At 40.8% G+C, this 18,506-nt stretch overlaps 1 protein-coding gene across 5 annotated transcripts in view; it reads left to right on the top strand.

Annotated features, from left to right (window-relative positions):
* Nucleotides 1-18,506, top strand: part of ABCC8 (ATP binding cassette subfamily C member 8) — a 594,664-nt gene that overhangs the window by 247,426 nt on the left and 328,732 nt on the right. For all 5 annotated transcript variants that reach the window (XM_053720647.1, XM_053720648.1, XM_053720646.1 and 2 more), the window contains exon 10: nt 4,540-4,702. In XM_053720647.1, the coding sequence (XP_053576622.1) occupies nt 4,540-4,702 (163 nt within the window). The remainder of the gene's footprint in view (nt 1-4,539; nt 4,703-18,506) is intronic.

The following is an 18,506-nucleotide window of genomic DNA, read 5'->3' as shown; positions in this document are numbered from 1 at the left end:
GGAGTCATCTTCTCAGACAGTATTTTGATATATCTACAGGCATTCATGGTGCCATATATAAATGTCATCTCCTCAACACCATTTGCACTCATGCAGCCTATATCACCACACTCCCACCTTGGTGCTTCACTGTTGGGACTATGCATTCACTGTAATAATCGTAGACAGGCCAAACATACTGGACCCCCTCTGAGCCGAACAAATGTATCTTTGTCTCAGCTGACTAAAGAATGTGCTCTCAATATTCATCAGGCTTCTTTTCATGCTGTTTTGCAAAATGTAATCTTATAGTTTTGTGCCAAAGAGCAAGCAGGGTTTTTTTTGGACACCGTCCATATAGGTTGACATTATGCAATGTCTGAGCTGTCACAGAAAATCCAATTTCCATTGATAGCCGCTGAACCAGTTCTGAAGCACTTTCCCAACTGCTTTTCAGAGCTAGATTGCGCAAGTAGCGCACTGTCCGTGGCATCATTTTTGGACAAGAGCAACTGTAGTTCTGGTTAGTTAAGTTGTCAGCCTGCTCTAAAAACCTAGGACAGAAATCAACCCGATCGAATACGATCGGGCTGATTGACACCCCTTGCTAGCGGATGATTACAGGGGGCGGAATTGCACCAGTAGTTCACAAGAATGCAGACAGCGTATGCTACATTGTATCATGTCCGTGTGCACTATGAGAAATCTACACTTATAGCTCCTGATTATTTCTGCAACTGTGTTTAGACTGATTTTTAGTTGGTCCCCGATCTTCCTCTATCTTTTTCCATCTTTGTGAAGTCTCACAATCAGATTTTTTAATTCCTCTGGCAATTCTTTTCCATGTAGAGCCATAATACAGATGTGCAGATAGACACAGCCCATAGGTCCAAAATGGAGAAAGTTCTGGTGTTCACAGGTCATTTTATAGCCATGTTCATATAAATAGGCTAATTGGAAATCACGTGTACTCTATTTTGTTTCAATGATCTAACTTGTTATTGATTGTTCATAAGAAGAAATACTACACTTAGAACTTTTATTTGACATTATTATTATTATTATTATTTGACATTTAAGTAATATTTACTTATGTTGTATACTGTACATACACTTACATACATGCACTCACACATTAACCCACATATAAACATACACTTACATACATGCGCACACACATATTCACTCACTTATACATACATTACATACATGCACTTACACATTCACATATACACATATACATATACATATACTTACATACATGCACTCACACATTCACCCATGTATACACATATACATACACTTACATGCATGCACTTACACATTCACATATACACATATACATACACTTACATACATGCACTCACACATTCACATATACACATATACATATATTTACATACATGCACTCATACATTCACCCACGTATACACACATACATACACTTACATACATGCACACACATATTCACCCACATAAACATAGACTTACATACATGCACTCACACATTCACTCACATATACACATAAACATAGACTTACATACATGCACACACACATTCACCCACATATACACATATACATGCACACACACATTCACTCACATATACACATATACATACACTTACATATATGCACTCACACATTCACCCACATAAACATACACTTACATACATGCACTCACACATTCACCCACATATACACATAAACATACACTTACATACATCCACACACACATTCACCCACATATATACATATACAGACACTTACATACATGCACACACACATTCACCCACATATGCACATAAATATACGCTTATACATACATGCACACACATTCACCCACATATACACATATACATGCACACACACATTCACTCACATATACACATATACATACACTTACATACATGCACTCACACATTCACCCACATATACACATAAACATACACTTACATACATGCACACACACATTCACCCACATATACACATATACATACACTTACATACATGCACACACACATTCACCCACATAAACATGCACTTACATACATGCACTCACACATTCACCCACATATACACATAAACATACATTACATACATCCACACACACATTCACCCACATATATACATATACATACACTTACATACATGCACAAACACATTCACCCACATAAACATACACTTACATACATGCACTCACACATTCACCCACATATACACATAAACATACACTTACATACATGCACTCACACATTCACCCACATATACACATAAACATACACTTACATACATGCACTCACACATTCACCCACTCATACATACACTTACATACATGCACTCACACATTCACCCACATATCCACATAAACATACACTTACATACATGCACTCACACATTCACTCACGTATACACACATATACATACACTTACATACATGCACTCACATATTCACCCACATATACACATAAACATACACTTACATACATGCACTCACACATTCACCCACATATACACACATATACATACACTTACATACATGCACTCACACATTCACCCACGTATACAAACTCACACACACAGACATACACCCATGAAAGTCAAAATTAAACTTTCATGATTCCGTTTTTAACAACGTTCCAGTTTATTTATCTTATAACATTTGCTTTGTTCTCTTGGTATAATTTGTTGAAATCTAAACCTAGGTAGGCTCAGAAACAGCAATGCACTGCTCGTAGCTAACTGCTTATTGGTGGCTTCAAATTACGTCTCTTGTCATTTCTCACCCTATGTCTTCAGCAATAGCCCATTGCTGCTTCTAACCCTAATTAGGTTAACTCTTCAACATAAATACCAAGAAAACAACGCAAATTAGATAATAGAAATAAATTAGAACTTTTTTTTTTTTTTTATAATTGCATGTTCCATCTGAATCATAAAAGTTTAATTTTTACTTTCTCTTTTATATCTGACTAGTCCTAAAGCCCGTTCACACAGGCCATTTTTTGCAGTATAGCGGTCCCACCCCTTGCGCTCTCTCCCTCCTCCTCTCTTTTGCTCTCTCTCCCCCCTCTCTTTTGCACTCTCTCCCCCTCTCTTTTGTGCTCTCTCCCCCTCTCTATTTCCCCTCTCTTTTGCGCTTTCTCTCCCCCCCTCTCTTTTGTGCTCTCCCCCCCCCCTCTTTTGTGATCTCTCTCCCCCCATCTCTTTTGCACTCTCTCCCCCCCTCTCTTTTGCGCTCTCTCTCCCCCCTCTCTTTTGTGCTCTCTCCCCCCCCTCTTTTGCGCTCTCTCCCCCTCTCTTTTGCGCTCTCTCCCCCCTCTCTTTTGCGCTCTCTCCTCCTCTCTTTTGTGCTCTCTCCCCCTTCTTTTGCTCTCTCTCTCTCCCCCCTCTTTTGTGTGCTCTCTCTCCCCCTATATTTTGCGCTCTCTCTCTCCCCCCTGTTTTGCTCTCTCTCTCTCTCCCCTCTCTTTTGCTCTCTCTCTCCCCCCTCTCTTTTGCGCGCTCTCTCTCCCCCTATATTTTGTGCGCTCTCTATCCCCCCTCTTTTGCTATCTCTCTCTCTCTCCCCTCTCTTTTGCTCTCTCTCTCCCCCCTCTCTTTTGGGCGCTCTCTCTCCCCCTATCTTTTGCGCTCTCTCTCCCCCCTCTCTTTTGTGCTCTCCCCCCCTCTCTTTTGCGCTCTCTCCCCCCTCTCTTTTGCGATCTCTCTCTCCCCCCTCTTTTGCGCTCTCTCTCTCTCTCCCCATCTCTCTTGCGCTTCCTCCCCCTCTCTTTTGCGCTCTCTCCCCCTCTCTTTTGCGCTCTCCCCCCTCTCTTTTGCTCTCTCTCTCTCCCCCTCTCTCTCCCCCCACCCCTCTCTCTCTCCCCCCCCACCCCTCTCTCTCTCTCCCCCCACCCCTCTCTCTCTTCCCCCCACCTCTCTCTCTCTTCCCCACACCTCTCTCTCTCCCCCACCTCTCTCTCTCCACCCCCCCCACCCCCTCTCTCTTTCCCCCCACCCCTCTCTCTCTCTCCCCCCACCCCTCTCTCTCTCTCCCCCCACCCCCCCCTCTCCCCCCCCCACCCCTCTCTCTTTCTCTCCCCCCACCCCTCTCTCTCTCTCCCTCCACCCCTCTCTCTCTCTCCCCCCCACCCCACCCTCTCTCTCTCTCTCTCCCCCCCTCTCTCTCTCTTCCCCCCTCTCTCTCTCTCTCCCCCCCCCTCTCTCCCCTCCTCTCTCTCTACTCTCTCTCCCCTCTATCGCGCGACCGGTCACGCCCCCTTCACAGTCATTCATGCTGGCCCTGCCCCTTCATGTCGGCCACGCCCACGCTCGCACCTGGTCACGCCCACTTCTGCCGCAGATCAGTTATGGACTCAAAAAGGTCAGGTGTGTTTGTCCTTGTTCTGTCTCTACTGCACATGACAGCTTTGGACAAACACACTTTGCCTTTTATATTATAGGATGGTACAAATATAATAATAATGGTACAAATATATAATATGGCACTGTTTTCTGTTTAAATTGTATTTTTCTCTACAAACACATACTTAATAGATACAAAATCTCTTTATTTCAGGAATATTCTAATGAGCGTCTAAAGAAGACCAATGAAATGCTTCGTGGTATTAAACTGCTTAAACTGTATTCTTGGGAAAACATATTCCATAGCAGCGTTGAGGAAACCAGGCAGAAAGAAATGAGCAGTCTGAAAGCGTTTGCTTTGTACACTTCCATATCAAGTACGTTCTTTCATTTCTTCCTGGAACATTAGACAAACGTTTCTTATATTCCTGTAATGTTTCTAAAGCTAACTGACCTAAGAACTGCTTACTAAATGTATCACTGTAATCAATATATTAACATTTATATTTATTCATAACAAACAGTCAGATGGGTTTAATTCATAAACGCTAGCTGCTAATGAATCTTTATATTTAAAGGGACAGTAACGTTAACATTTCTTTCATGATTCAGATACCGCATGTGGTGTTAAACAACTTTCCAATGTAATTTTTTTTATTTTTTTATTGGAGATACATTTAATATATACAGAAAAAAAAAGAAAAACAGTGACAAAAATTCAACGGAAATATTACAAGATTACCTTGGAGATTACCATACATCTTTAACAATTTTCTGATTACCAATCAATATTCACTGTTATCTTCTTTAAAAATTAACTTAATTTAAATTAGACATGTTTAGGAACACAGCCTGAATCTTTACTCTTATATTTTATAGTACTCATACTTTGTAATACTCTCTTACTTTGCCGTAAACTAAAAGCTAAAGTAATTGGGAGTTCAGGGTCCTCTTACCATTTGATCAGCCATTTAGGCATTAATTCTGCTAATCTTTATCTTCATATAATTAACTAAACATTTAAAGTCAAGGGGAATTAAGAACAAAAAAAGAGAGAGGGAAAAAAAAAAAGGGAAAGACAGGGGGAAAGGGATGGGGGAAGGGAAAAAGGAGCCCCCTCACATTCACTCCCTCCTCCCACCTGAAGGACTATGGATTTCGGTATCGGGGTACCCAGGATGGCGTCTTGGCTAGTGACTCTCTTGCTTAATTATTACCAGGCACCTAAGAGTACCAAGTCAGAATCCCTAAATGGGAAAATCACATCATTTATCTCCGTATCAGGCAGTGTCTTGATAAACACTGGCCATTTACTAAAAAATTGTCTGATATCTGCATCCTTGTCCAAATTAGTATCTCTTTGTTTTAATAAACATTGTTTTTTTAAGCAGTTCTTAATCTCTGGGATGGATGGTGTTACTCTTGATTTCCATTTCTTGAAGATAAGATATCTAGTTGCCAGTATGGACAAGAAACTCATTTTGTCATTTACATGTTGAGAGTTATGGTTCCTAGGACCAAATAACTGTGTTAGGCCTGGAAGGGGGATTTTAAGGGTTTTACTGAGCCAAAATTCTAACTTCCACCAGAGATGTCTTATTTTAGGACATTCCCAAATCATATGCATTAAGTCCGCAGCGGGGAACGAACATTTTGGACATTTATTAAAACTGAGATTGCGAATTTTGCAGGCCTTTTTGGGAGTAAAGTATGAGTTATGTATGAGTTTGACATGCATCTTGCGCCACCTGGCTGATAGAGTGACCTGGGCCACTTTCTGAATTAATAATTGGACAGATTTGATATTAATATTGGACTGAGGTATCATCTGGTTCCACAGTGAAGAAATATTCCCAAGCTCCGATTCACCTTTACTAAGATTGATCAGCTGGTAACACACGGAGATAGACTTATGACCATTTTTAAACAGAGTGAGCCAACTTTCCAGTTTGCCCAGCGACCAACTCCATCCTGTCTCTTTCATAAGTTCTATGGAGAAATGCCTACATTGCAAATATGCATAAAATGCTTAAAGGGACAGTCAAGTCCAAAAAAAACTTTCATGTTTCAAATAGGGCATGTAATTTTAAACTACTTTCCAATTTACTTTTAGCACCAATTTTGCTTTGTTCGTTTAATATTCTTAGTTGAAAGCTAGACCTAGGAAGGCTCATATGATAATTGCTAAGCCCTTGAAGGCCACCTCTAATCACATGCTTTTGTATTTGCTTTTCACAGCAGGGGAGAGATAGTTCAGGTAAACCCTATAGATAACATTGTGAGCACGCCCGTGAATTGTGGCAGACACTGCACTAATTGGCTAAAATAAAAGTCAATAGATAATAAATAAAATGTCATCAGGGGGCTGTCAGAAGATGTTTAGATACAAGTTAATCACAGAGGTAAAAAGTGTATTATTATAACTGTGTTGGTTATGCAAAACTGGGGAATGGGTAACAAAGGGATTATCTATCTTTTAAAACAACAAAAATTCTGGTGTTGACTGTCCCTTTAAAATCCTTATTATTTATTTTGAACTCTCTTTTTAAATCCTCAAAGGATTTAACACATTTTCTCTCTATGTCGATAAGATGTTCGACCCTACTCAGACCCAGGTTATGCATTTTTTAAATATTGCGGAGCTTAGGCCTGCAGGGAATTTCGGGTTGCCCAAGAGAGGGAGGTACTGCGAAACTTTGCAATTTAAGGACAAAAGATTCCTAATTTTCCACCAGGACTTCAATGGGTTAAACAACGTTTTAAGTGTTTTAATTTCTCCTGGTAACTCTTTAGGTGAACAGTGAATTAAAGCTAGTGGGAGGTAGGGGTAGCAAATATTTTCCTCTAATAAGTTATTTGTTTCATAGTCACTGTGGAAAATCCAGTCAGCCACTATTCGAGCGAGGAAAGCATAATTATATAGGCGAATATCAGGCAGTGCCAGACCGCCACTTTCTTTTGGAAGGGATAGTTTATTCAGTGATATCCTTGGTCTTTTCTCCTGCCAAATTAATTTACTAAGTGCACTGTTAAGCAGCCGAGCATCCCTTTCTAAGAGAATTAGTGGGGTGTTCTGTAATATGTATGAAAGCTTTGGCAGGAGGACCATTTTAAATAGAGCTATCCGGCCGGAGATGGATATTGGCAGAGACTGCCAACTTTTAAGTTTCTGCCTGATACTTGCTAGGATAGGAGTAATATTGAGGTTGTAGAGCTCCCCTGGTATATAGGGAATGTAAATTCCTAAATTTTTAAGAGAGTCTTTTGCCAGACTGAAAGGGATGTTACGAGGGGAATTATTATTTTTCCTGAGCCATAGCAGTTCTGATTTCGCTTCGTTGATTTTGTAGCCCGAAAAGGACCCAAAACAAGCAGCGATGTCCAGTAGTTTGGGTATACTGGTTTGGGTATCTGATAGGTATAACAGTACATCATCCACATAAAGGGTTATTTTTATGATCTGGTTGCCTATTTTAATTCCTGGTGATTGAAGTCTGACCATAATTGCCAGAGGTTCAATTGAAACGTCGAAGAGCAGGGGGGAGAGAGGACATCCCTGCCTTGTTCCCCTCCCAAGTGTTATCTGTGGAGACATAATGTTGTTGACAAACAATCTTGTATATGGTTCTTTGTATAAGTTAATAATAAATTTGAGGAACTCTCCCCTGAAGCCAAAATTGGCCAATGAGGTAAAAAGATGATCGAAATGGATTGAGTCAAATGCTTTCTCAGCATCTATGGAAACAATGGCTAGGTCAGGGGCATCCTCCTCCCCCCGGCTCCCCGACACCTCCATATTCCTGAAATATTCAGTAACAATCAAGGCCTCTCTGATTTTTGCTGAAGAGTTCCGTTTGTATAGGAACCCAGCCTGATCTGGGTGAATGATGTTAGCAAGTGATAACTGTAGACGCCTAGCAATGATGGAACACAGGATTTTATAATCTCTGTTTAAAAGAGCTATAGGTCTGTATGATTCCTTAAGGGAAGGATCCTTCCCGCCCTTAAGAATTAAGATGGTATTAGAAGCGGAGAAGGAGGTGGCAACTGGGTCTCCCTTGACATACATACTATTATAGAGGTTGTTAAGATAGGACGCAATCTCAGTGTTCATAATTTTGTAAAACTCATTCGGTAGGCCATTTGGGCCTGGTGTCTTATTCGGGGAAAGATCTTTAATGGTCTTTATGATTTCCGCTTCCGTGATTGGGGCATTGAGGGTATCAGCTATGTCAATTGAGATTTTAGGACAAGGAATTTCGCTCCAGAATTGAGTCGCTTGGGCAAGGTTCGAGGTCCTACAAGAGTAGAGATCCTGATAGTATCTAGCGAATGCTTCCGCAATCTCATCAGGATTCTCGAGAGAAGTGCCATCCTGTTGGATAATTTCAATGAAGGATGACTTTTTCTCCCTCTTAACCAAATTGGCCAGGAGTTTGCCAGATTTGCTCCCATATCTATAAAGTCTAGATTGGAGTTTTAAGTCCCTCTGGGTTTCCTGAAAGACCGCAAATGCATCTCTGGCGTTTTTAGCTCTGATGTATTTCGCCCAATTACTAGGCAATTTTTCTAATAAAAAAGAGTTGTAAGAATTGATTACTGAATTGATTATTTCCTTCTCTCTCAATCTTATTTGCCTAGATCTCAGGGCACTATAGGCTATAATTTCTCCCCTGAGAACTGCCTTCGCAGCTTCCCAGAAAACCAGAGGGGAACCTATATGATCCTGATTATGTTGAACATAGTCAGAGAATTTAAGTTTGAGCCAATTTTTTAATTTTAGATCAGAAGCAAGAAATGATGAGAAAATGAAATGTGATGATCTGTTTTTGGGATGATTCAGCTGAAACTCCAGAAAGATTGGACCGTGATCCGACAAAAAGATAGGTAGTATACCTGCTTTTACTTCAGATCTACTTAGTCTTTCGTGATGAGAAATAAATCGATTCTGGAGAACGTTTTGTGCGCCCTGGCTAGGCAGGTGAAGTCCCTGACATCGGGGTTCTGGAGTCTCCATACATCCTTAATTGCAAGGTTTTGCATAATTGATTTAATTAATTTAGTTTCTAAATTATCCTTTTTATGTTTAAGCAGTTTAGTAGATTGTCTAAATCTATCTAGTGGGGAGTGAGGAGTCATGTTGAAATCTCCACCTAGAACCAGATGACCCTCATAGACAGAGAGAATTTTAGCCTGTATCTTTGACCAGAAATCTGGGTCCAACTTATTAGGAGCATAAATGTTACATAGAGTAAAAGTTTGTTTTAGCAATTTTAATTTTTATCAGTACAAATCTTCCCTCGAGGTCTGCTAAATGACGTCTAAATTAGATCTTTTCCCTACCAAGATGGCCACCCCCCTCTTTCTCCCCACACCTGGTGAGAAAAAAATATCTTTCATCCAGGAAGATCTAAGTTTTAGGGACTCTTCTAGCATCAAATGTGTTTCTTGTAGAAATGGTATGTCAGTTCCCAGTTTCCTCAAGAGTGTAACAATAGATTTTCTTTTGATGGGGGTGGATATCCCACCCACATTCCAGGAGACTACTTTAAAGTTTGCCATCTAGGGTGACACCCAGTATCCGAATACCAATAGTGGGGAAGGATGAAGGCAAGAGAGGGGGGAGGGAGGAGGGAAGAAGGGGAAAAGAAAAAAAAAAGGGGGGGTAAACAAGAAAAAGAGGGGAGAAGGACGGCCCAGCCACAGCTCCTGGGCCAACATGCTTAATTATCATAGAAAAAAAAAGAAGAAAGGAAAAAGAAGAAGAAAGAAGGGGAGAGCATAATAGTGGCCTATTTTTGGGCTGAAAGTTGTAGGCCTGAATCACCTGGATTTTTTAGAAATTGTTCTACCTCTGATATTGTGTTGAAAATGCGGACATTTTCACCATCTGTAATTTTTTATTTTGCAGGGTAGATAATGGTAACTTGATGACCCTGCTGGATCAGTTTGGTGCAGATTGGAGCTAAGACCCTCCTCCTGGATGTTGTCTCCTCTGAGAAATCCTGAAAGAGGAGGATTTTAGATTCTCCAAGTGTAATGGGCTGATTTTTGCGAAAAAATTGCATTAATGTGACCTTGTCTTGGAAATTTAAAAGTTTTGCTATCACGGGTCTAGGCCTGTGATTCCCTTTGTTATCTACCCATGGCCTACCTAACCTGTGTGCTCTTTCCACTATGATCTGAGGATAATTAAGTGGCATTTTTAGAAGTTGAGGCAATAACTCTGAGATAAAAGTGTTTAGGTCCTCATAGGTCTTATCCTCAGGGATCCCGATTATCCGTATATTGTTCCTGCGAGAGCGATTCTCAAGGTCTTCACGTTTAGTTTGCATTGAGGTAATAGTTAAGTTGGTTGCTTCTAAATTGGTGCTGTGAAGTGCAGTAAGATCTTCAAGATCTGACACCCTCTGTTCAAAGAGAAGGGAAGGGAGAGAAGTGAGGATGGGGAGTGAGGGGAGGAAAAGTGGGGGAAGGTGCAGGGAAGAGGGTGTGCCAGTTATTTATCAATTTGGTGCTAAGAGGGGGAAGAAAAGAAAAAATAGAGAAGAACACCCCCAGAACCCGTGAAGTGGAAAGGGCTCACTCACCCCGCCGCGGACAACAATAGTAGCAAAAAAAGAGACCGGTCAGAACAGCACTTAGCCTGAGCAGAGGGACTACTGAAAGTTGAATTTGGTGGGTTCAGGCCCTAAATAAGTTTATAGAAAACGAGAAATCTAGGCTCAGTTTCGTACAGTATGACCCCTGCTACTATGTATTAAAGGGATCCCATAGCAAAGTGTTTCTGCTTAATGTTAAAACAGACAAAAAGCTTAGATAAGTTAATGATACTTTTAACAATTTTGGAAATTGTAGACTTCAGACAAAATCTCTATAAGCAGTTAATAAAATGAGTTCTGTTACCACTTTCCTCTCTAAGGCCTAGATTTGGAGTTTGGCGGTAGATGGGCTGTTAACGCTACGCAGGCTTTTTTCTGGCCGCACCATAAAATTAACTCTGGTATCGAGAGTTCAAAAAAATGCTGCGTTAGGCTCCAAAAAAGGAGCGTAGAGCATTTTTACCGCAAATGCAACTCTCGATACCAGAGTTGCTTACGGACGCGGCCAGCCTCAAAAACGTGCTCATGCACGATTCTCCCATAGGAAACAATGGGGCTGTTTGAGCTGAAAAAAAACCTAACACCTGCAAAAAAGCAGCGTTCAGCTCCTAACGCAGCCCCATTGTTTCCTATGGGGAAACACTTCCTACGTCTGCACCTAACACTCTAACATGTACCCCGAGTCTAAACACCCCTAACCTTACACTTATTAACCCCTAATCTGCCGCCCCCCGCTATCGCTGACCCCTGCATTATATTATTAACCCCTAATCTTCCGCTCCGTAAACCGCCGCAACTTACATTATCCCTATGTACCCCTAATCTGCTGCCCCTAACACCGCCGACCCCTATATTATATTTATTAACCCCTAACCTGCCCCCCACAACGTCGCCGCCAGCTACTTACAATAATTAACCCCTAATCTGCCGACCGCAAAGCGCCGCCACCTACGTTATCCTTATGTACCCCTAATCTGCTGCCCCTAACACCGCCGACCCCTATATTATATTTATTAACCCCTAATCTGCCCCCCTCAACGTAGCCGACACCTGCCTACACTTATTAACCCCTAATCTGCCGAGCGGACCTGAGCGCTACTATAATAAAGTTATTAACCCCTAATCCGCCTCACTAACCCTATCATAAATAGTATTAACCCCTAATCTGCCCTCCCTAACATCGCCGACACCTAACTTCAATTATTAACCCCTAATCTGCCGACCGGAGCTCACCGCTATTCTAATAAATGTATTAACCCCTAAAGCTAAGTCTAACCCTAATACTAACACCCCCCTAAATTAAATATAATTTAAATCTAACGAAATTAATTAACTCTTATTAAATAAATTATTCCTATTTAAAGCTAAATACTTACCTGTAAAATTAATCCTAATATAGCTACACTATAAATTATAATTATATTGTAGCTATTTTAGGATTTATATTTATTTTACAGGCAACTTTGTATTTATTTTAACCAGGTACAATAGCTATTAAATAGTTAAGAACTATTTAATAGTTACCTAGTTAAAATAATAACAAAATTACCTGTAAAATAAGTCCTAACCTAAGTTATAATTAAACCTAACACTACCCTATCAATAAATTAATTAAATAAAATACCTACAATTACCTACAATAAAACCTAACACTACACTATCAATAAATAAATTAAATACAATTTCTACAAATAACTACAATTACATAAACTAACTAAAGTACAAAAAATAAAAAAGAACTAAGTTACAAAAAATAAAAAAATATTTACAAACATATGAAAAATATTACAACAATTTTAAACTAATTACACCTACTCTAAGCCCCCTAATAAAATAACAAAGACCCCCAAAATAAAAAAATGCCCTACCCTATTCTAAATTAATAAATTTAAAAGCTCTTTTACCTTACCAGCCCTGAACAGGGCCCTTTGCGGGGCATGCCCCAAGAAATTCAGCTCTTTTGCCTGTAAAAAAAAAACATACAATACCCCCCCCCCCAACATTACAACCCACCACCCACATACCCCTAATCTAACCCAAACCCCCCTTAAATAAACCTAACACTAAGCCCCTGAAGATCATCCTACCTTGTCTTCACCATACCAGGTTCACCGATCGGTCCAGAAGAGCTCCTCCGATGTCCTGATCCAAGCCCAAGCGGGGGGCTGAAGAGGTCCATGATCCGGCTGAAGTCTTCATCCAAGCGGGCCAGAAGAGGACTTCCATCCGATTGAAGTCTTCATCCAAGCGGCATCCATCCGGAGCGAAGCGGCAGCATCCTGAAGACCTCCACAGCGGAACATCCATCATGGCCGACGACTGAACGACGAATGACGGTTCCTTTAAATGACGTCACCCAAGATGGCGTCCCTCGAATTCCGATTGGCTGATAGGATTCTATCAGCCAATCGGAATTAAGGTAGGAATATTCTGATTAGCTGATGGAATCAGCCAATCAGAATCAAGTTCAATCCGATTGGCTGATCCAATCAGCCAATCAGATAGAGCTCGCATTCTATTGGCTGATCGGAACAGCCAATAGAATGCGAGCTCAATCTGATTGGCTGATTGGATCAGCCAATCGGATTGAACTTGATTCTGATTGGCTGATTCCATCAGCCAATCAGAATATTCCTACCTTAATTCCGATTGGCTGATAGAATCCTATCAGCCAATCGGAATTCGAGGGACGCCATCTTGGGTGACGTCATTTAAAGGAACCGTCATTCGTCGTTCAGTCGTCGGCCAGGATGGATGTTCCGCGGTGGAGGTCTTCAGGATGCTGTCGCTTCGCTCCGGATGGATGCCGCTTGGATGAAGACTTCAATCGGATGGAAGACCTCTTCTGGCCCGCTTGGATGAAGACTTCAGCCGGATCATGGACCTCTTCAGCCCCCCGCTTGGGCTTGGATCAGGACATCGGAGGAGCTCTTCTGGACCGATCGGTGAACCTGGTATGGTGAAGACAAGGTAGGATGATCTTCAGGGGCTTAGTGTTAGGTTTATTTAAGGGGGGTTTGGGTTAGATTAGGGGTATGTGGGTGGTGGGTTGTAATGTTGGGGGGGGGGTATTGTATGTTTTTTTTTACAGGCAAAAGAGCTGAATTTCTTGGGGCATGCCCCGCAAAGGGCCCTGTTCAGGGCTGGTAAGGTAAAAGAGCTTTTAAATTTATTAATTTAGAATAGGGTAGGGCATTTTTTTATTTTGGGGGGTCTTTGTTATTTTATTAGGGGGCTTAGAGTAGGTGTAATTAGTTTAAAATTGTTGTAATATTTTTCTTATGTTTGTAAATATTTTTTTATTTTTTGTAACTTAGTTCTTTTTTATTTTTTGTACTTTAGTTAGTTTATGTAATTTTAGTTATTTGTAGAAATTGTATTTAATTTATTTATTGATAGTGTAGTGTTAGGTTTTATTGTAGGTAATTGTAGGTATTTTATTTAATTAATTTATTGATAGGGTAGTGTTAGGTTTAATTATAACTTAGGTTAGGACTTATTTTACAGGTAATTTTGTTATTATTTTAACTAGGTAACTATTAAATAGTTCTTAACTATTTAATAGCTATTGTACCTGGTTAAAATAATTACAAAGTTGCCTGTAAAATAAATATTAATCCTAAAATAGCTACAATATAATTATAATTTATAGTGTAGCTATATTAGGATTAATTTTACAGGTAAGTATTTAGCTTTAAATAGGAATAATTTATTTAATAAGAGTTAATTAATTTTGTTAGATTTAAATTATATTTAAGTTAGGGGGGTGTTAGTGTTAGGGTTAGACTTAGCTTTAGGGGTTAATCCATTTATTATAGTAGCGATGAGCTCCGGTCGTCAGATTAGGGGTTAATAATTGAAGTTAGGTGTCGGCGATGTTAGGGAGGGCAGATTAGGGGTTAATACTATTTATGATAGGGTTAGTGAGGCGGATTAGGGGTTAATAACTTTATTATAGTAGCGCTCAGGTCCGCTCGGCAGATTAGGGGTTAATAAGTGTAGGCAGGTGTCGGCGACGTTGAGGGGGGCAGATTAGGGGTTAATAAATATAATATAGGGGTCGGCGGTGTTAGGGGCAACAGATTAGGGGTACATAAGGATAACGTAGGTGGCGGCGCTTTGCGGTCGGCAGATTAGGGGTTAATTATTATAAGTAGCTTGCGGCGACGTTGTGGGGGGGCAGGTTAGGGGTTAATAAATATAATACAGGGGTCGGCGGGGTTAGGGGCAGCAGATTAGGGGTACATAAGTATAACGTAGGTGGCGGTCGGCAGATTAGGGGTTAAAAAAATTTAATCGAGTTGCGGCGATGTGGGGGGACCTCGGTTTAGGGGTGCATAGGTAGTTTATGGGTGTTAGTGTACTTTAGGGTACAGTAGTTAAGAGCTTTATGAACCGGCGTTAGCCCAGAAAGCTCTTAACTCCTGCTTTTTTCCTGCGGCTGGAGTTTTGTCGTTAGAGCTCTAACGCTCACTTCAGAAACGACTCTAAATACCGGCGTTAGGAAGATCCCATTGAAAAGATAGGATACGCAATTGACGTAAGGGGATCTGCGGTATGGAAAAGTCGCGGCTGAAAAGTGAGCGTTAGACCCTATTTTGAGTGACTCCAAATACCGGCGATAGCCTAAAACCAGCGTTAGGAGCCTCTAACTCTGGTTTTCACGGCTAACGCCGAACTCTAAATCTAGGCCTAAATTTCCTTCCCCTAGTCCTGAGCCTATGAACTTGATCCTAGTAAAAGTATAGAGCTTAGAGCCAAGGGACTTTCTTTAAAAGTTTTAACAGTTTTAGCATAGAACTAAGCAATAGTTTCGCCTAAAAGAGCCTGAAGTTTATTTAATAGGGATTACATTTACTAGGCGCATAAGAGGTGATTCACCTTTAATGTTTTTACCCAAAACTATAATAGGCTTATATCGTGCAGCTGAAATGTAGTATTCTGCAGCTAAGACCCCTGGGTCTGTTTATAAATTAGTTACTATGATAAGCCTTAGGGATTTGTTACTTGGTAAAATTAACTGCTATAAAGAAGCTTAGATGACCTAGATCAGTGAAGATTTCTTTTACATGCACAAAGAACAACTGAATAAAGTCTTATTGCATCAAGTACGGCTGTAACAGAATAAGATACAATACGAAATAATCAGCTGACATTAAACATTCTATTACTGTTGCAACGAAGAAAGCAATTTAGACATGTTAGGCAGAGTAGTAAATTTGGATATAATAGAAAAGGATCCTGTGACTTTTGAATCCTCTTTTTTAAATATTTATTAACCCGGTCTGTGCTTCTACAGTTGGCTTGTATTATGAGATACCAGGTAGTTGATTTATGTAACGTCCCCCTTGTCTGATGACAGGCATTGTATCCTTGTATCTTTTAAAATGTTTCAATCCATAGCCCTTCAAAAGTCAGCCGCCACCAGCCCTTGTGAATGAAATTCTATTCCCCTTCTGAGCTACTCCTTTGCGCCCCTCTAAGAGTCCTCCTCTGAGCTTGCAGACTGTTAGCAATGATATACCCGGGGATCAATAGTAGGTAAACTCACCCCTTCTTGCTCTGTCTGGCCGCCCTCGACCTGCGTCATCAGCCTCCGAGACTCTGGGGAGCCGCTTGATCCAAATGAAGACCGGCAGCAGCTCTTCCCGCTCCAACGCTCCGTGCGAGAGCCACACTCCACTCCCCTCACGCAGCACCGGTGGGGGAGGGAGAGGGACAGATGTCCAGCAGTGATCTCCTCAGCAGCGCAACAGCAAGGTTAGAGCGCTGTGTTTGCGGTATTTAGAAATTGGTCCGGCGGGGCGGCCGAGGCAGAGAGGGGAGGGAATATCAAAACCGGAGGGTTGACAGGGCTCTGCAGATGGGGTAAGGAAAAATGTCCTAGGGCTGGGGCGCAGGTAATGTGAAGTTTACCTGTTTAGGACCAGGTGAGACACCGGAGTGGGTAGGACCAGGTAGCTAGTGGTTTGGGCTTAAAACAGTGGGATGACAGTCCACTGAATATGGTTCCCGAGTAGTTCTCCTTTACTGTCCAAGAAAACAGCCCCAAGACTTGAGGCAGGGCACGAAGGAATCCACCGCCACTGTCTAGAGGACTGGAAGTCGAGCTAAGCAGCACCTGTGTAGCTCCTCCTCCACCGGAACCAGAGTCTCCTTTCCAATGTGATTTTATTATCTAATTTGTTTTGTTGTCTAATTGCTGCTAATTGGTGACTGCACATTTATGCTTTTTGTCATTGGCTCACCCTATGCTTAGCTAGCTCCCAGTGTTGCATTGTTGCTTCTTTTACAAAGTGTAGCAAGCGAATGAAGCAAATTTAATAATAAAAATACATTGGAAAGTTGTGAAAAAATTGTACGCTGTATCTGAATCATGAAATAAAAAATGTAATAATGCAATTGGCTGTGTGAAATGTCTCATCTCAGTTGCGTCTCGTTATTTCAAAGCTGATAATGTGGTCTTGTTTTTTGTGTTCTTTTATTTAGCTTGAACTTGCCGTTTTCTTGCACATTACAGTTTTATAGAGGGTGTTGTTTGTTCTGTAATGTTTTGAAAGAGTTTTTGTGATGACAGTTTCCCTTACAGTGATAAATGAACAGACACTGATAATAATGAAGCAGAACTCTCTGTGACAAGAGGTGGCTATAATTATTTATGAATTCCGCAGTATGGATTTGCAGAAGCAGTTTTAGTGTTCCAAACTGTGCTGCATACTTTTTGCATTTTCACGCTTCACCTGTGGCATTCGGACTGCCCTCAAATAGGAGTAAATTAGAAAGTTTCTTAAAATTGCATGCTCTATCTGAGTCATGAAAGAAAAAATGTGGGTTACATATCCCTTTAAGAAATTATATAGTTATATATTACTGTTCAGTCAACACATATAAAACACTTAAGGCTTAAGGGGAAAATATGCAGTTCTGATGGCATTCGTGTTAAGTGGAGAAAGTGCATTAATATTCTCCAGCTCACTGATTCACATGAATGAGGTTTATATGAAAGAAATAATGCATTAGAGATGTGCTGATGTCATTATTGTCAGTACACAGACCAGGACATTCATTCCCTGGCTTTGCGTTACAGAACAATAATTACACACATGCATCAAGGACTGGGGAGAAGAGTGGGAAATAGACCAGATATTGATTGCACTTAAATAGAGGCTACTCCTGGGGATATATAGAATACAGAATGCAGAAGAAGAAGGTCTTGTGCCTTTGTACTAAAAATATCTGTTCCTGATTACTTTAACTTTACACAGTAGCTGCAAGATTGCAGGGCCCAGTGTTATTACAAATGTATAGAGATAAAAACATTCCCTAGGTTGTAAATGTAGGCTTGTTCTTTATTTTACTAATGGTAGTCTTCCCCAGGACACGTGTTAATGTTTTTTTGTTCTCTGTGGCTCATTGGTTAGTAACACATTTTTTGTCCTTCCTACCAGTTGATAAGAGTGCAGCTAGATTATGATCAGTTGTTCTTTAATGGGGCTGTGTTGAAGACAGATGGACACAGAACCAAATGTGAAACGTAACTAACGGCTGATTGTCAAAAACCTGCCCACATGGAGAGAAA

This window comes from Bombina bombina, chromosome 7 (assembly GCF_027579735.1).
Source record: "Bombina bombina isolate aBomBom1 chromosome 7, aBomBom1.pri, whole genome shotgun sequence".
In the NCBI taxonomy this organism is placed as follows: Eukaryota; Metazoa; Chordata; class Amphibia; order Anura; family Bombinatoridae; genus Bombina; species Bombina bombina.
This window is presented reverse-complemented; position numbering and strand designations above follow the sequence as displayed.